The 18,958-nt window shown below is 41.0% G+C and overlaps 1 protein-coding gene across 2 annotated transcripts in view; it reads left to right on the plus strand.

Moving 5' to 3' along the window:
* PRMT7 (protein arginine methyltransferase 7) overlaps positions 1 to 18,666 on the plus strand; it is a 34,784-nt gene extending 16,118 nt beyond the window's left edge. For both annotated transcript variants that reach the window (XM_063312754.1, XM_063312755.1), the window contains 8 exons: positions 1,269 to 1,352; positions 2,338 to 2,385; positions 4,903 to 4,992; positions 6,428 to 6,589; positions 7,629 to 7,703; positions 11,485 to 11,645; positions 15,297 to 15,393; positions 18,451 to 18,666. In XM_063312754.1, the coding sequence (XP_063168824.1) occupies positions 1,269 to 1,352; positions 2,338 to 2,385; positions 4,903 to 4,992; positions 6,428 to 6,589; positions 7,629 to 7,703; positions 11,485 to 11,645; positions 15,297 to 15,393; positions 18,451 to 18,612 (879 nt within the window). In that variant the 3' untranslated portion in view covers positions 18,613 to 18,666. The remainder of the gene's footprint in view (positions 1 to 1,268; positions 1,353 to 2,337; positions 2,386 to 4,902; positions 4,993 to 6,427; positions 6,590 to 7,628; positions 7,704 to 11,484; positions 11,646 to 15,296; positions 15,394 to 18,450) is intronic.
* Positions 18,667 to 18,958: the final 292 nt, after the last annotated feature.

Raw genomic sequence — 18,958 nt, forward strand, 5'->3', positions numbered from 1 at the left:
AGCTGAAGCCTTTAAGCAATATGATGTAAAATGAAAATTAAGAAACCACTTGCTCATTACAGCAATTAGAGTTTTGTAAACCACCAACCTTATATGTGCTTGTCAACATTATAGAAGTTATCATTTTGGTTCAAACTAAATTCAGTAAACTTCTGTAACGTTGACAAGCTAAGTAAAATTCTCTGATTAAAACTTAATTCTGTAGAACACCTTTTATTAAGGAACTGTAAGCAGAGTCTGTCTTTGGATTCATTTGTTTTCTCTGATCTCTGAGATTTAGGTAAAGCTTCCTCAGATGTCTCTTGGGCTGCATTATTTCTGAATTTCCAAGGTCTGAAATATGATGGCTCATTAATGCAACTTCATAGTCCTGCTACTCAGTCTTATTTATTGTGATCTTACATATCATCTTTCTAGGACCATAAGCTGTTATACACAAGTGTGAAAACTAGCAGATCTCATATTTCGATAATAAAACTTTTCTTGTATGACATACAGAAGTGGAGGCAGAGTTTTGAAAGTAGGCAGCAGTGAAAATTGATCCTAATTTGCCAAGCATCAATTGAACAAAAACAAAAGCCCTGGACATGAGAACTTACTGGACAGAGTTTCTTTGTTAGGGTATCATGGAAGGATTCCTCAAGTAATATAGGAAGACTAGATTTTTAAGAAATCTTTTGGTTTTTTGTGCCTTCGAGTCAGGGTTGACTCATGGCAACTGCCTGGACTAGTCCCTGCAGGTTTCTTAGCAAGATTTCAGAAGTGACTTCCCATTGCCTCCTTCCTAGGGCTGAGAGAGAGGGACTGGCCCAAGGTCCCCTGGTTGGCTTCGTTCCTAAGGCAATAGAAGAACTCACTGTCTCTCAGTTTCTAGCCTGAGGCCAAACTGGCTCTCCTTCTTAAAAGTCTACCTGCTTATTTATTTGGGAGGGCCAGTTGTTGGGATGAATGGGCATATTTTTAACCAGTCTTGTTTTGCAAAAAGTTAACGAGTCAAATCCTCAGGCCAAAAAATAAGATCTTTCTGAAACTGGCCCTGAAGATACTCGTGATACTGTGGGTTTCTCTTGCAGCTGTTTGCCTGCTTACTGTAAATAATGCCTCTGTTTCTTCCTTGAAATCTCCTAAATGCTGCTTGAGGGGTGGATTTTTTAGACAGCCTTCAGACAGTAGCAACCTGTACAGTAGTTTTACAAAACAGTGCTTCAGTCTTTTCCTCGTGTTTGATAAGAATGAAACTACTGAGATCATCCTGTTTTCTCTGGAAGGTCCTTAAGCCGAACAGCGTCTGCCTGAGCATCAGTGACGGTAGCCTCCTGCCTGTCTTGGCTTATCAGCTTGGAGCAGAAAAGGTGCAAAGCTGTCCCTTTTCATTTTTTTTTTTTTACAGTATGGTTTTAGTATACAGAAAGAAAGGGAAATAGACACCCCACTCCCACCCTTAAAAAAAAAAAGGAAAAGACACAAAAGCATATTATAAGTGGTTTTTAAATTGGGGGTAATGGACAAGTTGTAATTGCTTGTTTGTGAGTCAAGGATCCAGTTTGGGGGTGCTGCTGCTGAGATGCTTGTGTAAAAAACAACAGTCTGTTTTTTTTGTGGGGTAATTACATTATTTGAGACTGGGAAAAGAGATAATTAGGCCCACTGTTTAAGAACCACTGTCCAGGTAGTCCTTCTTTAATGACCACTCATCCAGCAAGCGTTCAAACTTGCGACGGCACTGAACTAGGGGAACTTACGACCAGTCCTCGAAATTCTGGCCGTCGCAGCACCCTCACGGTCACATGATCGTGATTCAGGTGCTTGGCAACCGGCTCGCACTCACGATGGTTGCAGTGGACCACCCGTACACCCTCCCCTGCCTGGCAGGAGCCCCTCGCCTGCCTGCTTGTAAGCCGCCGGGGACTCGCTTGACGAGAGCCATGGGCATTAAGTGATGCAGTCAGGTGACATCACCCTTTACGACCACATTGCTTAGCAACGGAAATTCCCCAGCCAGCATCCTGGGGAAAACGCTGCTGTAACCCCACTCTTCTCAGTAAATCTGAGAAAGGGTCTGTGAGGATTGTGCTGGGGAGAATCCTTTTTTTATATTAGGCATCTGCTAAGGAACCTGGCATTTGGGGCTTTGGCCCTATGCGGTGTTGCTGGGCGGCTGGCCTGTCTGCACACTCCCAGAGGGGGAAGAGGAGAGAGATGCTCAGAATGTCCCTGGTGGGATGCCAAACCTGTCCTACATTGTTGGGAAAGAAATACCCCCCCCCAAAAAAGTTCACAGGTCTAGACTGGTTTAGAATCATGACGCCAGCCTCACAACCTTCTTCTTCTTCTTAGGTGTTTACCCTGGAAGGCTCTTTGCTTTCTCACTCGCTCATGCAGAAAGTAAGTAAGAACTCTTCAGTCAATAGTATGCAAACATTCAATGTTGTCTCTCAAGGTTACTGGCTTCAGCGTAGTGTTCCCTCTTGGGTGAACTCCCATTTGACTCTCACCACTTCCCCACCATGGCTTGGTGATGAAACATGAGTAGCCTACACTTCTCGTGTGTGCTGAGCTTTTTTTTTTTTTTTAATTGGTACAATCGTGTCTGATTCTCGGAGACTGCCTGGACAAGTCCCTGCAGTTTTCTTGGCCAGGTTTTTTGGAAGTGGTTTGCCATTGCCTGCTTCCTGGGGCTGAGGGAGAGTGACTGGCCCAAGGTCACCCAGCTGGCTTTGTGCCTAAGGTGGGACTAGAACTCCCAGTCTCCCGGCTTCTAGCCTGATGCCTTAACCGCTACACCAAACTGGTTCTGTGTGCTGAGCTTAACTTCTTGCTATTCTTACTAGTGAAATCCAAAAATAATCAGTGTAGGATGTTTTGAGCCAGCGGTAGTGATGGTGGAAGTTTGCACGAGCATTTTCAGTAAATGCACGTGACATAACTTGGGAAGGGAAGGTAAAATAAAACCTGATTGTGGTGGTGGTGATCGTTGCAGCCTTCATCCATGCTCAAGTTTTTTTTTTAATGTCTGTTTTTTCCTGACATTTTTTGTGTCTCTTTGAAGGCTCTCCGAAAAATATATTAATAATTTAAAAACACTTTCAGAGACTTCTTAAAGAGAACCTCTTATATTAGAGAATGATTTTTTAAAAAAAACATCAAAGCAATGTCCTGTATCTGAACACTAATTTAAAATACAAGGATTGGACCCTTGACAGACAACTGATGGCGTAGTAAGAAAATTGTTCCATCAGAGCTAAGAAAGGAAATTAAATGAAAATAGGAGTAATTTTCTTGGCCAATTAATGCTCCTAGGATTTTCCAAAAGAATAACAAGTTCTCAATAACATGAGCTTATTACTGGATAATCTCTGAAATCATGTCAAGAATATATTTTTAAAAGTGTAGCTGAGGGAGCAATTAAGCTGATTCAAGGGAGGACTTCAAAATATGAAGGCAAGTGGTGAGCAAAGGTAGACCCAGAAGCAGCCCCCTCCAGCTTCTAGATGTGTCGGGGTCTACAAGTTACATAATTCCCAGCCAGCAGGGGGCACATGCCTGGGACGGGTTACACAGGATAAGCAAGATTCCCTAACCGTGTTGTGAATATATCCATCCAGGAATGTAGATGCAGACATGTATGGTCTTCCTTGAAATATTAAGAGGCTTATAGAACAGATTGAATATTAGCTTGTGAAGCATCCCAAGTGCAGGAGATGTGCCCATCCCATCACAGAGTAGATCAGGAGGACACTAATTGTGGCTAAGTGGCAGAATTTTGATGCTTCCCATATTAGTTCCCCACCACAGTCTGTCAGGTGATGATATTCTTGGAATATTATTTTATTGTGTTCTGTAAGGCGTACACTGTAATCTGTGCTATCGGAAAGGAACCTTGTCAGAATACATTTTGGAGGTTCTGGTGTGGAAAATTTGAATGCAGATTGTTTTTAAGGCTTTTCAAGTAGTTACAGTCCTTGGGGAAGTGTCATAACACCATCATTCGTCCTGGATGGAGGATTCTGAATTGAAAGCAGCACCTGCAGCAAATACAGCTGCGTACAGTAGCAAACTATGGATAAAATAGGTTTGGGAAAACAGTACATTCTGATTTCAACTAGATTCCATGGTAAGATATGGGAGGTTTCATCAAGTTCCATTTGAAGAAAGGCTCTGTATCTGTGGTGTGCCAGCTGTTGAAGATATTGCACATATTCTTTTTGATTGTAAACTGTATTCTGCAGAAAGGACTGTTTACTTAGATTCTTATTTAAAAACCAAACATGCTAGGGCACCCAGGAGAAACTGTCTTACTTTTTGCAGGGAACAAACCTGCATATGCCTAGCAAGATCGCACTCTTTATATCAAAGGCCATTTTGAAGAGGACAGACTATCTAGATCAGATTGGGGTTAACTGTATGGGCAACGATTTATTATGAATTTGTTCTACTGTTTTCTTGTATTTACTTGTCTACATGTATTGGTTTTATACTTTTGATATGGTCAAGTGACTAAATAAAGTTTCTCTTCTCTTCTGCATTCTGATTTGCACAAACCAGGCATTCTAACCTCCTTTCCTGGGTGGAGAAAAGAGTAAAGGAAGGAGGCACACTCTTCATGCCTGCAAGTTCTCATGATGCCAGTTGATAGTTGGAAATTGCATTGCAAGGCAACAGTTGCCCATCGCCGTGGCAATTATTGCTGCTCCTGCTTATGTGCAAGAACAAAGGGCGTTTACCCTCCTATCTTGTCTTTATGTAATATATTTTATACTATGTACATATGTACATTTTATAAAAGTAAAAACTGGGTATTTTAATTCTTTATTACTGTAAATGCTTTTATTTCCCTGCCCCAATGATTTTTTTTAATCATTCACAAGAGCATTTTTTTCTTCTTTTTTCTCCCCCATAAAGATTTTTATGGCCAATGGTTTGGAAGATAAAATTACAATAATAGAGAAACATCCTGAATCATTAACCTCATCTGATTTTGAAGGCAGAAAGGTAAGAAGTCTGAGAAAGCAGTTCTAATGGGAAATTGAGGTGCTGCAGAAGTGTCTTCCCTCCCCCTAAAGACAGGGTTGCAAAGAGGAACTAGGGGTTGGATCTTTTTCATCTCAGCCAGTCTTGCCCAGCAGTCCCTCTCTTTGGGGGATTTTCCTAAATTTGGATTTCCCAGACCTGGAAAACAAGAGCCCAAGGGGCTTTCTGGGAGAATTGGTTAAAGCCTTGTCACTGGCTGCATTTCCTTCCTGAAGATCCGTTCTGTGTCCTCCAAGAAACTGTTGCAGGGGCCCTAAGATTATAGCCACAGCTCTCGTTTCAGCCGCAAAGAGGGTACAGCGGGTCCCCGGTTTAAGAACGAGTTCTGTTCCTAAGTATGTCCTTAAGTTGAATTTGTATGTAAGTCGGAACGATTATTTAGCATCAGGTTTTTTTTTTTAATCGTATGGCATAGCGTTTCGGTGTTCAGGCTGCTTTTTCTTGCTGGGAAATCCTTGTGAGGTCCAGCAGCCAGATGTGTAGACTATTTAGCCGTGACAAGTCACATTGCCCGGGGTTCACCACAAGGAGACCAGTCTACATTGCACCGAGTTGGGCTGAGAGGGAGGGAATGGGCCAAGGTCACCCAGCCGGCTTTCATGCCTAAGGCGGGATTAGAACTCTCCTACCACGCCTGATTGGCTCTTGGGCTGAGAGAGAGGGAGTGGCCCAAGGTCACCCAGCCAGCTTTCATGCCTAAGGCAGGACTAGAACTCTCCTACCATGCCTGATTGGCTCTTGGGCTGAGAGAGAGGGAGTGGCCCAAGGTCACCCAGCCGGCTTTCGTGCCTAAGGCGGGACTAGAACTCACAGACTCTTGTTTTCTAGCCCAGCACCTTAACCACTAGACCAAACTGGCTCTCTTAACATCAGTTAATCAAATGTTTGTCTTAGTATATAGCAGTGTTTCTCAACCTTGGCAACTTTAAGATCTGTGCACTTCAACTCCCAGAATTCAACTCCCACGCTGACTGGGGAATTCTGGGAGTTGAAGTCCAGACATCTTAAAGTTGCCAAGGTTGAGAAACACTGGTATATAGTATAGTATATATTTTACCTTTCTATGCATATAAAACACTTAAGAAATGCTTCCAAATACACTAAAACAGACATAATAATACACAAAGTAGTATTGTGTATTTAAACTGAAACATTGTGCTTAACTTGAATTTTTAATATAATAGGCTTTGCAGCAGTCCGTTCTTAATTAGGTTCTTAAACCAGGTACTGCTGTATTGTAAAATGTGTTGCTTTGCAATGAAGGGTAACAGTTCACATGTACATTGAAAGATCACCAGGGTGGATGAGAAATGTGGGCAAACTTTCCCTGCAACTTCCCTGTCCACATAGGCCTTCTTCATATGTTCATATCCTTTTTTCTTTCTCTTCCCCTGAGATATCCCTTTTAATCGGTGAGCCCTTTTTCTCGACGAGCTTGCTGCCCTGGCATAATTTATATTTCTGGTATGCCCGGACGGCATTGGCAAATCATCTCACCAGTGATGTGACTGTCCTTCCTCAAGCAGCTTCTCTCCACCTGATGACTGTGGAATTCAAGGTAAAGATGTCTTGTTGATTTCCATTTATTTATTGATAGATAGATAGATAGATAGATAGTTTCAAATGTCCTTTGTCCAAGGAACACATTTTATAAGTGCAGCTGAACATTTTGCCAAGCACCTTGATTGTCCTGTGGGTAGGAAAGCAGAGTGTCAGTAGAAACCCAAAGAAATTGGGTTTTGCTCCTGGGTCCCAAAGCTGTTGGTCAAATTAATATCTGTTGGCATAGCTATTATTTTCTCATGCTAGCTTTTGAGTTTCTTTCTCACATTTCCCTCTTTCTCTGGAAGGAGTAATTTTTTTTACAGCATTGATAAGAGAAAATACTGTGACTGGATTTGTTTCTGGGTGGAAACCGCTTCTGGACTATTTGCTTGTAACTGAAAAAAAACGAAGTTTCAATTTTGGGTTTTGATGATTACATTGTTATTTTTTTATAGAAATAATGTTTGTTAAGGTTTAGTTGAGATTAAGAGATTATATGCATTTATATCTGTGTTGAAGAAGGTCGGAAGTCCTTGTATCTTTTCTTAGTTATGCTTGCATTTTAGTTTCTCTTTTTTCTTTCAGTTCTTTGCTCAAGCTCTTTTGTACTTTGTATTTTAATTGCATTTTGAAACCTCAAAAAACCTGAGTCATTTCTGCCCCATTCCCAAGGCCAGGTCTACACTCTTTTCACACATTTCACTTTTCTACTTGGTGTAGATTTTGTGTTATTTATCTGCAAATAGCTTATGCTTCCTGTCTCTAGCTTATCGAGGCTTTCGCGAACTATATTAGGTATCTGAAGTCATCTCATCACCGTCATTCTCATTTTATTTACATGCATTGTATAATTGTAGAGGTATTTAAGTATATTTTTGTGAAGATGTTCTTCTTCTCAGTTCTACAGCTAGCCACCTTATGGCCGGGGTGTTCTGCCAAATACAAGTTTCTAGGATATTTGACACTGCAGACTTCTAATACTTTGAACCAAGCCTTGCATTTTAACAGAATTTACGATGTTGAGAAAGGCTGTTCGTTTCTTTCTCCACTAGGATTTGTGGCGAATCCGTAGCCCGTGTGGTACCTGTGAAGGGTTTGATGTCCGCATTATGGATGAGATGATAAAGGTGAGTTGCCTTTGTAATATCTCTGGTGAAATGCCGAATGAATTCTCACTTGTGGGGAGATGAATCCTTTATGTGGTGGTAGCTAGAATGTGCATGAAACAGAAAACACATATTGAAATATATACACGCACACACACACACACATACTGTATATATAATTTTGATTGTAATAGTAAAATTGAATACAAACTAAACTTAAAAGAATAGAAAGAAAGGATAAAAAATGAAAGGGAAAAGGCAAAAGAGAGAGAGAAAAGGCAGAAAAGTAAGAATATAATAAAGGGAAAAGAAATATGTAAAGAAATGATTTCCAACCTACATCACAACAAGTATAAACAAATTTAGTGACTCTTCACCCCTTCTAAGGTTACAAACAATTATCTCTTCATCCCATCCCTTATCAATAGACAACTCCATAAAATACCATATTTTCAGTCCTGGTGTCAGCAAAAAGTCCATAAAGGGTTGCCAGAAGTAACAAGATATCTTGTTTTAACCTTGATCAAATAAACCAACTTTCTATTCCTTCCTTTCACTTCTCACAGTCTTAATTTTTAGTTCATTCCAATATTGTCACGGGATTTGATTTCTCTTCATTTCCTCTTTGTCCCATTGCACAGAGTTCTTTAGGTCTTTAACAAGCCTCTTTTGTAAATCCAGTAAGAAAAAATTATCCAGGTCACTATCTTAGTTTATCAATTTTATTTCTTTTTGGTTTTTAAAACATCAGCCAGTTTCTTTTGTATATCCAGTGAGATATCCTTTTCCAAGTCATTCTTTTGGCCTGTCATTTGTAATCCACTTTCGGTACCATCTCTCACTTGTCAGATAAAATTTGTTCCACATCTGTCATTTTTTCAATGACGTCTTTTGGACACAGTCTATCCATGGAGGGAGACATCATGACTGGCGCTGAACTGTTATCCAGTTCTCAGTGAAACAGCTACTAATTGAAACAGAAAATAGATATTGAGAACTTGGGCGATGTGGACTTAAGATGCGGGACTAACAGAGAAGACCCAGTTTCATCACTCTGGGAAGCTGACTGGATGTCTTGGTACTGAAATAGAGAGTAGATCAGCCTACCTTACAGGGTTAGCTGTTGCAAAAGGATGCTTTGTATATAGTTTTGAGCTCCTGGAGGAAAGGCAGGTATAAATCTAGTCTATAAATAAATAATGAATAGTGGCCTAGTGGTTAAGGCAACGGGCTAGAAACCAAGAGGCTGTGAGTTCTAGTTCAGCCTGAGGCATGAAAGCCGGCTGGGTGACCTTGGGCCAGTCCCTCTCTCTCAGCCCAAGAGCCAATCAGGCGTGGTAGGAGAGTTCTAGTCCCGCCTTAGGCATGAAAGCCGGCTGGGTGACCTTGGGCCATTCCCCCAGGCAATGGTGACATCACTGGCAAATCCTTTCAATACAGAAGCACCTTGGTAGGTGCTTCTGACACGGGAAAAAAAAATAGATCAGGGCTACTTTTTTTGTAATAGCTAGAATAACAGAATCTTGCAGGTCTGAATGTGCTTCCCCTCCCTTCCCTTTATGTGAACTAAGGAGGGGCTTTTCTGAGACGTTTTCTCAAGTTGTTTTCTTGGCCTGGGCTCAAACCCCTCTTACCTGACTATTGCCTTGGTGCGGTTCTTCCTTCTGTTCTTCAAGGCCATTCCGTAGTGTTGGACCATTGGCAATGGGAAAACTTCAGCCTTACTCACAGCATTCCCAACCTACATGGCCAACTGGGAGCGGTAACCCCAGCACATGAGGAGGAGAAGATGGCTTAGCTGGGTAATGTTCATATCTTGTGAGATGTCAGATCTGGCTTTGGTCTACAATTATTTAAACACAATCGCCCATAAAAAGCCTAATAATGTAATCAAGAACAGCAACGCTTCCCTGCCATTAAAAATAGTCCTAGTCTATAAAAAAAAAGTCATGGAACTCTGCAGCAGGGCAATTATATAACAGTCCCAAGCAAACAATAAAAAGCAGCTGCAGTAATAAAAATCTTGCAGCAGCCAAAACTGAGCAGCAAAGAAACAAAGGTCCAACAATGTTACTTAAAATATCGAGTCCTCCCACAAGGACTTTTGTGCCACATCCTTTTTGTGATAATAAGGTGTTTGCAAGTTCTCATCCTTCATTGTTGGAGAGCATAGGGCCAATTAACTTAATTGCAAAAATGTGTAGTTATTTGAAAGTACTACTTAGAAATGTCTGGGATGACGGGTTTAATGAGTCACATTAGCAGCTGTGAGATTGTAGCAGAATTTGCTGTAAAAAGGGCGCAAACATGAACATGAAGTCCTTCACCAATTAATTAAGACAAATTCTTTCCTGATTCTTGTAAAACCCTCCACTTCGGATCTGTGCGTATGCTGCAGTTTCACTGTATAAAGAGGCTGGGTTGCATGAGGCCAAAACTGGGTTACCCTTTTCATTAATGTTGCATTAAAGCAAAACTAAACAAACCACATGAAGGTTTAATGCAGTGTGTGAACGCAGCCATTATGGGTTTTTTTGTTCTCTCAGAGGTATTTCCTGACCTAAATAGAGAAACAAAATGACCACAGGCAGGCAAAAAAGAAGTGGTAGCAGGAGCAACTACTGGCTTCCCCATTGACTTTGCTTGTGGGAAGCTGGCAAAGACTGTTGGAAATCACTCCTCCTCCTCCTCGGCTGACCCACGGAACTGCCTGCCACTTTGCTTGGGGGAGGGGGAACAGAGGGAGCCACAGACCGTGAGGAAAACTGCACCCCAGCTACCCATCCCAGTACGTCCCCAAGGGCCCTCTCCCAGGGAGGAAGACGGCTCACCCATCAACCGCCGGCACCCCCCAGCCAGTCCTACCTCACCAACAGGCATCCAAGTCGCTCCCTTGTCCTTCCCTTGCGGCCCACCGCTGTTAAGAGACTTCAGATTTCAGCCTTGGTTCCAAAGCAGCCAATCACTGCTTGCCCATAGGGCCATACTGCCAGCAAATTGGATGCAGGAGCCAGAGGGAGGTGGGAAAGAGGGCAGGGATATGCCCCCCCATCTTCCCTTGTGCCACACAACCTGTGGGTTTCTAGGAAGTGTAGTTGGAAGGCATGGCAGCACTGAAGCAGCCACAACTTTGCCAAATTTCAGTCCCACGGGGGTCATGGGTCCTAGCTTTTGGATTCATTCTTTAAGTTAGCCCATTTGAGGTACCTTGGCTGAAAAATTGCTGCCCTATGGAGAACTGTTTTGCCCAATTGAAGGTTACGAACAGACAAACAGACACGAGAGTTTTAGTAGTATGTAGGTCTATCAGTTGTTTTATGTTCTGCCACTTCAAAATGGTTGAAAACCGGCAGAATGTTCAAGAATTGTGGTCAAGCCACATCCAAACCTGAAGTCTCATATTGTCCAACCTGGATCTAATACCCTTTGGAACATCCTTCCCCCAGAGGTGAGACAGGCCACCTCTCTCCTGGACTTTCGAAAAAGATTAGAGGGAGGGAGGGAAGAAGAAAGAAGAGAGAAAGAAAGAGAAAGAAAGAAAGAAAGAAAATAAATCTGGAATGGTTACCTTACTGGCCACTTAAGAGTGAATTGGGGTTTACAGTAACCAATTAACCAATTCATGATCTGAAAAAACTCTCCTGCGTTAAAACTATTTTCATTCTTCATGCTTTGTGAATTAAGTTTTACTAATGGTACCCATTGGCAAGCCACTTAGTTGGCTACTCCTTCGGTGCTTTTGAGTTTCAAGGAAGTGCTCCTTTCTGAATGCTGCAGTGCTGACCATTTTTTCCTGCTTTAGAATTCCTTAGACTTCCGAGAATCGAAGGAAGCTGAGCCTCATCCGCTCTGGGAATATCCCTGCAAATCCACCTCTGATCCCCTCAAAGTTCTGACATTTGACTTCCAACAAGCTGTACCAGAACATATTCTTACGAAGGAGGGCGTCATAAACTTGTCGCGGTCAGTATTCTGGGGAAAAACTAAGTTGCAGTGTTTAATGGTATTTTACGGGACGCTCTAAAGAAGCAGAGTCCTTGTGTATTCAAAGCGATAGCCCTGCCTTTTAGGGGCAGTTCATTCCTTGTGTCTGTCATTGAGTATAACAACCTTGATTGACTTGGAACTCTTTAAGGTTGAAGAGCATTAGGGGGTTTCATTTTTTTTTATATAAGAATTTTATTAAATTTCAAGCAAAGATAAAAGCTACAGAAAAGCAAAACACTACAAAGAAAAAAAAACTAAAAAAGTGTAGAAACACAAGAGAAAATTTTTCAAAATTACAAAAAGAGGTGACTTCTGACTTTTAACAGCAAGGATATACAACAATTTTCCATAATCAGTCCCTTACTCTATATTAAACCAAAATTTCTATAAATCATCCCACTGGTACATTATAAAAACCACTAGATACAGTTGCTCCCTCCCCTTATATTAAAACAAAACAAAAAAACCCCTCCTAATTAACTCCCCCCCAAAACATAACATTTATTTAATTATTTCCTTCCTACTACTATTCTATACGTTCCTGTCTACTATAATAAAGATCAAACTAAAAAACATATAAATTGTCTGCCATTGTACTTGATAATACAGCCATTTTAATAATCTTAATCATATTAAACCCAAAACCAGACATTTATTGTTTTTTTCTTATTATATCTTAATAATCTTAATCCAAATTATTAAAGATAAATGAAATCAGCCAAACCCTAAAAGCAATCCAGATAAATATTCTTAAACTCTTATCCCACCTCAAAATAAACCGGAACATTTCCATATCCCCACAATGCGCACAGAGTTTTTTTCTTCAAAAAATCGAACAGCCCAACTGCCCCCCTCAAAAACTCCGACTTCTCTTCAGGAAACCTCCCATACACAATAACCCCTTCTTTTCCATGGTGTTCCATCAGAAGATCAATTTCACTTATGACTTGCAACTCAATCTCTCCCTTTAATTTCTTCAACTCAACTATCCGATCTTCATCCAACATTTCAACAGAAGTCCCAATCTCACTCTTAGAAGAGACATTTCTGTTGCTGTTAAATTCCTCAGTTTCATCCACGACATCAAAGTTGAGGGGCATTAGGGGGTTTCATGATGATAGTCAATATTAAGTGATATTGATAAAATATCAAGACGGAGTGACATTGATGGAATCAGCATCTGTCCGATCTGATCTTCTTGGACTCATTTGGAATGAAAGCCTGTCTTGGTCTAGCTGGCGAGAAGATGATAGGAAAGATTAGACAAGTATGACCAGCTTGCTCTCTCAATGAGGTTTGATACCATCAATCAAAGTATTTTGTTGGGTTGTCTCACTGCTTCCCAGCATACACAAAGATCTGAATTTGAACCCAAAGCTCTGCTTTTGGGGGCCGAATAACTGAAAAATGGTTGCCTTCCATGTTATGCTTTGTAGACTTCATTAGAGGCCCCTGTTAGATGTCCTCACCGAGCCTAGGCTGAGGGGCACATGAGAGAGGCCATTTCAGTGGCAGCCATCTGGTCCTGGAATAGTCTTCGAAAGCAGATGGTTCTTTCTTTCTTCTGCTTTTGTGAAAGAACTCAAAAACCTGCTGGGTACTTTCTGGTTTTAATACTGTTAGGTTGATTTGTGATTTTCTAAAAAGGTTGCCCTCCTTCCTTGTTTGCTCTTTGTTTCAAAATAAATGTTTATTGCAAATTTGAATTAATAGTCTTGTCCTGTATCGTACTAAGTACCTAAAAGGCAGAGGACACCAAGGTTCGGGAGCTGAAATCAGCGAAGTGTTTCAACATTTAGGGAAATTCTTCTTTAAAAACATAGTTTTGCAGTGTCATAGCTTAATAAAAACAATCTCTCACACACGAGGTAACATATTGTTCTTAATGAATAATGTATAAATTATGTTGTACCATATGAATGATTTGATTTATAATGATGTTTATTTCTCCTTTCCAAATAGCGCCATCTGTTCCCTGGCTGAACATTTCTTTCTGAACATATACATAGTCTGTGGCATTATCGTTGTACCCAATTATGGTGTTCTTGCTGTGCCAGCTGTAAAATGTTGGAATATGCCATAAAGATCAATATTTGTCTGCTGAGTGATCCTTATTTAAACATCGAATGTAATTTTTTGAGAAAATATCCCGTAATTCATAGTGGCAAAAAAGTTGGGCGGCTGCCTCTGGGATTCTTTTTCCTAAAATCAAACGAGGAAGAATTCCCTTTTGGTCGTCATAACACCTTACCTGGAAACAACCAAGCATTTAATGCAAAGTCCAGCCCTCATATTCTGGGGGAGGACAGGACAAATGGCCATTTAGAATGTGCCAAATAGTATTTAGCAAAATTATAATTTGAGCATTGCCAAGCAAAGATCCTGCTTTTTTCCCCCCTGGATCTCATCCTCAGATCCCTTGACTCCTAACCTGCTGAAATGCCATATTCCTAGCTATTTTGCATCATCCAGGGATCCTCAAACTTTTCAGGCCCTAGATGGTGCCCCTGTTTTTAAAGAATCATCACATTGTAGTGTGATTGCAACATCTTCCACAATTTTGGAGGTTTTTGGTCACTATTTCAGGATGCGGTGGGTGCCCTTGGCATGGACAAGTGCCAATTTGCCGAGTCTGGGAATTTGATAGCCTTTGCTGTTGAAGTGTTTATAATATAAAATGTACGCTCGAGCATTCATTTGGACAATTAGGAGCTACCCTGAATAACTTTGCATTCTGAGAGCTGGCAGAAAACCCCGTTTTAAGCGATGAGACTTGCAGTAAATCTTGGTAACCTCTCCTGAAAGCACTGTGGATTCAAACTTTGAAGCAGTAGTTTCTGAACTTCTCTCTCTCTCTCCTAATACGTGTTCTGAAAATATCAAAGAAACGTATTAAAGCTCTAGTACCTTTGCTATTTTTAAGGAAAGTAACAAAGAAGAGGGAATGTTTATTATTTTTCTGTTCCAGATTCCCCTTCTAAAACCATGGCTGAAAAATTTTGGCCAGTAGGGCTGTGGGTTGTTTTTTTTTTTTTGTCCTTTGGTTCTGAACTGTCCTTTTCCATAAGTGCTTTACTTTCCAAAGAGCTATTACCAAATTTAGACCTGAATGTCCTGAAGTGTTAACTAGAAACAGCGGTGTTTTGAGAACTGTATTACTATCCATCATGGGGAGGAGAACCCTCTAACGTTAATTATCTCTGTAACCTTTTACTTGAACCTCCTCGCCCTTTTCCTTTCTATGCTGCTTTGCTACCTGATTACTTCAAATCCTGTTCTTTTTCTCCTTGAGCAACATTTCGCTGGATCTTTCTCTGCAGCTCTGAAAACTAGAAAGGTTGTCTTTCTGTCAAAGGCAGAGTGCGTAAAATCCTAGATCTTGGTTAATGCTTAGTATTTAACATACTGGGAAATTAAATCAAAAGTCATTTCAGCTCATGCTGGCTGAATGATTTGCTCCCAAGGTATGTCCATTCCTCCCTTTCATCTGTCCAGTCTGGGCTTCTGATAAAGGAAAATACTGTTTGGAGTTCAAAAGGAATTTGAGCACTACATAATGCATGCGTTGGTCTATCGGTATTTTTCAGTGTTTGCAGGAAATCAATATTTGAGGATCTTTCTTCGCAGGTGTGAGAAGAGTCACGGAGCTGTTCTCTGGATGGAATACCATCTGGCGCCCAACGTTTCCATTAGCACAGGACTTGTGCGGGATTCAAATGAAAAGGTCGGTTTCGTTCTGCTTCATCCTGCTGCACAAGAAGTTGGTGGACTGGGAAAGCAATCGTGTTGAATTGCACTATAGGAAAAAAAAAAATCCCATCAGTTCAACTCAGTTCCAGTGCATAATTCTGAGCTTGCTTGGAATGAGTTCAGTTGTAGTAGTTGCTGAACTTAATGCAGTTGACAGATTTAATAATTAATTGTGGGGAATCTGCCGTTATAATTAAATGGAATGCATGTGATTGGAAGCTGCTATCGAGCGTGTTTCGCAGTGGGGTTGGGGTGGGCAGGCCGAGGAAGGACCTACACCAGAGAACAGGATTTGCTACAGATGTAGATTAGAGTTGGCTGAAGGAAGAGTTGAACTGGGCTCATTTAGACTGAATTGCTGGGAGGCCTCACGAGCAGTTCCAAGGTTTTAAGGGAGGGAACCAAAATGTATTTTTTGTTGCAGTCGTATGCACAACGTCGTAAGTTTCAGTATAATTGTGGCATTTACAATATAACGCAAAGAAAGGGGAAAAGAAAAGGAAAAAAGCTTAACTGATCATATAGAGGGAAAAAAGGATAATAATCTTAAAGGCCTGCCTGAAGCTACAACTCTACTAAATTATGTGAATAATATGAGACCAACCCTAAAAGATCTATCTATCTATCTATCTATCTATCTATCTATCTATCTATCTATCTATCTATCTATCTATCACATTTATATAGCCATCTTGTACCAAACCCCAGGTGGCTCACAACCACATCCATGTACAATGAAAATATCAAAGCAAAAATATTAAAACCAAAAGACCTGGCGCTGTAGCTGAACTTTCCCAAGCAGCCCACAGCAGGTGCATCTTGCAAAGCTCAGCTATCCCAGCACCTGGGGGAAGAGCCAGGTCTGGAGTGCTTTGCGAACAGTTAAAATTATGAGGACCAGAAGACTAGAAGGTCCAGCACAGTGTTTCTCAACCTTGGCAACTTGAAGATGTGTGGACTTTGACTCCCAGAATTCCCCAGCCAGCATGCTGGCTGAGGAATTCTGGGAGTTGAAGTCCATAAGTTGCCAAGGTTGAGAAACACTGGTCTGGATGATGGAGGTGGATTAAGGAAACCTATCAGACAGACACCCCCCCAAATTCACACTAATACAAAAGAGCGAGGATGGGAGGCACACCCAGACTCACAAGATTATCTTACTATAGCCAATCTAAATAAACATAATTTTTAGGTTTCTGTGAAGTCAGTTTCTTGGTCTGGTCTGCCTTTAAGGCTGACGGTCCAAGAGAATTTGAGGATTTTGATGCATTGAAATTTAACGTCTCAGGTAATTCAAAGTTGCCAAGGTTGAGACACTGCTCTAGCAGGTAAGAGCCTTCATTCTAAGTCTGAAAGGCAACAAAACAATATCAGCCATGATAAACCACCCAGAGTCCCCCTTTTGGGAGAGATGGGCAGTAATAGAAATTCGAAAAATAAATAAATAAATAACTGACCCAGGACATCCCATTTGCCTGAAAATAGTTTACATTTTTAGCTTCTGAACCTGTGAAGTGATCAATAATTGGTGTCACTGTTTTTTATTATTGTCTCAGAGAAAGGGCGGTGCATGATTCCCCCCCCCCCCAATTCTTCTTTGACCACAAGGACAGAAAGGCTGGTCTCCGGGGTCCTTGTGAAACCTTTCTTCAAGACTTGTGGAGAACCTCAGGTTTTAAATGCAGGAGAGCAGACACTACTGATTTTGTATGAGGAGGCAGGAATGGAGAAGTGTCTGGGAAATTTATGTTGGAAGATTGTAGGGAAATCTTCAAATCAAAATTTTTGATGCAGGCAAGCATTTTTTTTAGGAATTGCCACCCAGTCAAATGATTTCTACTTTAAATTCTTCCTTCTGTTTGCATGAAATTTGGCAGAAGTTTTCCATATAGAAGGTTCAGCCACCCCTTTTTCCTGTTGAGTGATAAAAATAAGCTAAAGCTTACAAAAAGAGAAGTCCAGATAGCATCAATGTACAACTGGCTGAGTCATTTAACATGTTACTAATGTGCCGCTTTTTCTATGTAAACTGCCAAAAATTGTTTTGATTGCAGTGGCATAGAAATGTGTTCCTGAATAAATTAAATTTTATATGCTCCTTCCACTTAGGAGCATCTATTACACTGGCAAATTTAGCTGTTTTGGATTACACTGGCAAATTTAGCTGTGCTGGATTAAGAATATACAACCATTTACTGTGATCCTGTGCTAGTTAAGGAAAAGGACACATCTCACTTTGGACCCTGGCTGTGTGTCAAATGAAGCAGCACAACATTTTGCATTCTGCCTGCCTTTTTTGTAGGGGTGGAGAAAGGCAGCACCTGTGCATAAGTTGGAATTCAATCCTGGGTCCTCAGATATAAATTCCTTCTGGTTTATAAGCATGTGCTGGCTTGGCTGCTTAGTAATTGAGAATGGCATCGTTAGAGATTTTGTAGTCCTCAACTTACTACCATAACTGGGACTGGAATTTCCATCACAAGTCGTTGCGGTTGTAAGTCAAGTCACCACGTGCCCGGGCCCAATTTTACTACCATTTTATGGTGATTGTTAAGCAAATCACGGGTCATTAAGCAAATCCAGCTTTCCCAATGGGTGTTTTTTGCCGGAAAACGGCAAAAAACATTGCAAAATGTGATAATGTGACTGGGACGCTGCAGCCATTCATAAACGTGAGCCGGTTGCCAAGTGCCTGAAATGTGATCAAGTGACTGCGGGGTGGGGGCGTGTGTGTGATATTTTGCGGTGCACGGGGCCGTCATAACTTTGGGCCATTGTTAAACGATTGGTCATAAGTCAAGGACTACCTGTAATCAAATGCAGTAATTGAGAATCCCAGTTTAGGAATTCTAAAGACAGTGCTGCTGATCAAAAGTGAAATTTTCTGATTGGTTAGAATTCAGACCTGAAAATATCCACACGTTTCTTTTGTGAGCCAAGAAATGTTGACATACTGAGGAAAATGATAGCTATGGATATTAACACTTTCACTTACTTTCCCACCTGATTTTTTCTGGTTCTTTTTTTGCAGGACTATTGTCAATGGACTCCTCACTGCAAACAGGCTGTCTTTTTCTTCGATTCAGTTCTTGAACCAAATTCTTCCATCAGTAATCCCTCAGCAGTTGCATATGCTATAAGTTTCAGTCCAGCAACAGGAGAGGTTAACATGGACTTTAAACCCTTAAATTAATGTAGTATCTTGATGTCGTATCAAAAACATTGATTTCCCTTTTGGATTGATCTTAATAAAAATCCATGGATAGCTCTAATAAGTCTGCATTTTGTGGAGGGTGGGCACAAGAGGTGGGCACATTATTGGTCCCAAGGGGTAGCCTAAAGTTGAGCCCCTCCAGAGTTTTGGATTGCAACTTTCCAACTCCCTTGCCCATTGACCATGCTGACTGGATCAACTAAAGGGCAGCAAGGACTGATTTAAGGCATATAACACACCAGTCTTGTTTAAAATTATGCTGGTTGGGCTCTGTTGTGTGCCAGGGTGAGAGAAATCAGACCAGCTAAGCTAAGCACAGTTTCAG

Source organism: Candoia aspera, chromosome 11 (genome assembly GCF_035149785.1).
Source record: "Candoia aspera isolate rCanAsp1 chromosome 11, rCanAsp1.hap2, whole genome shotgun sequence".
Lineage (NCBI taxonomy): Eukaryota > Metazoa > Chordata > Lepidosauria > Squamata > Boidae > Candoia > Candoia aspera.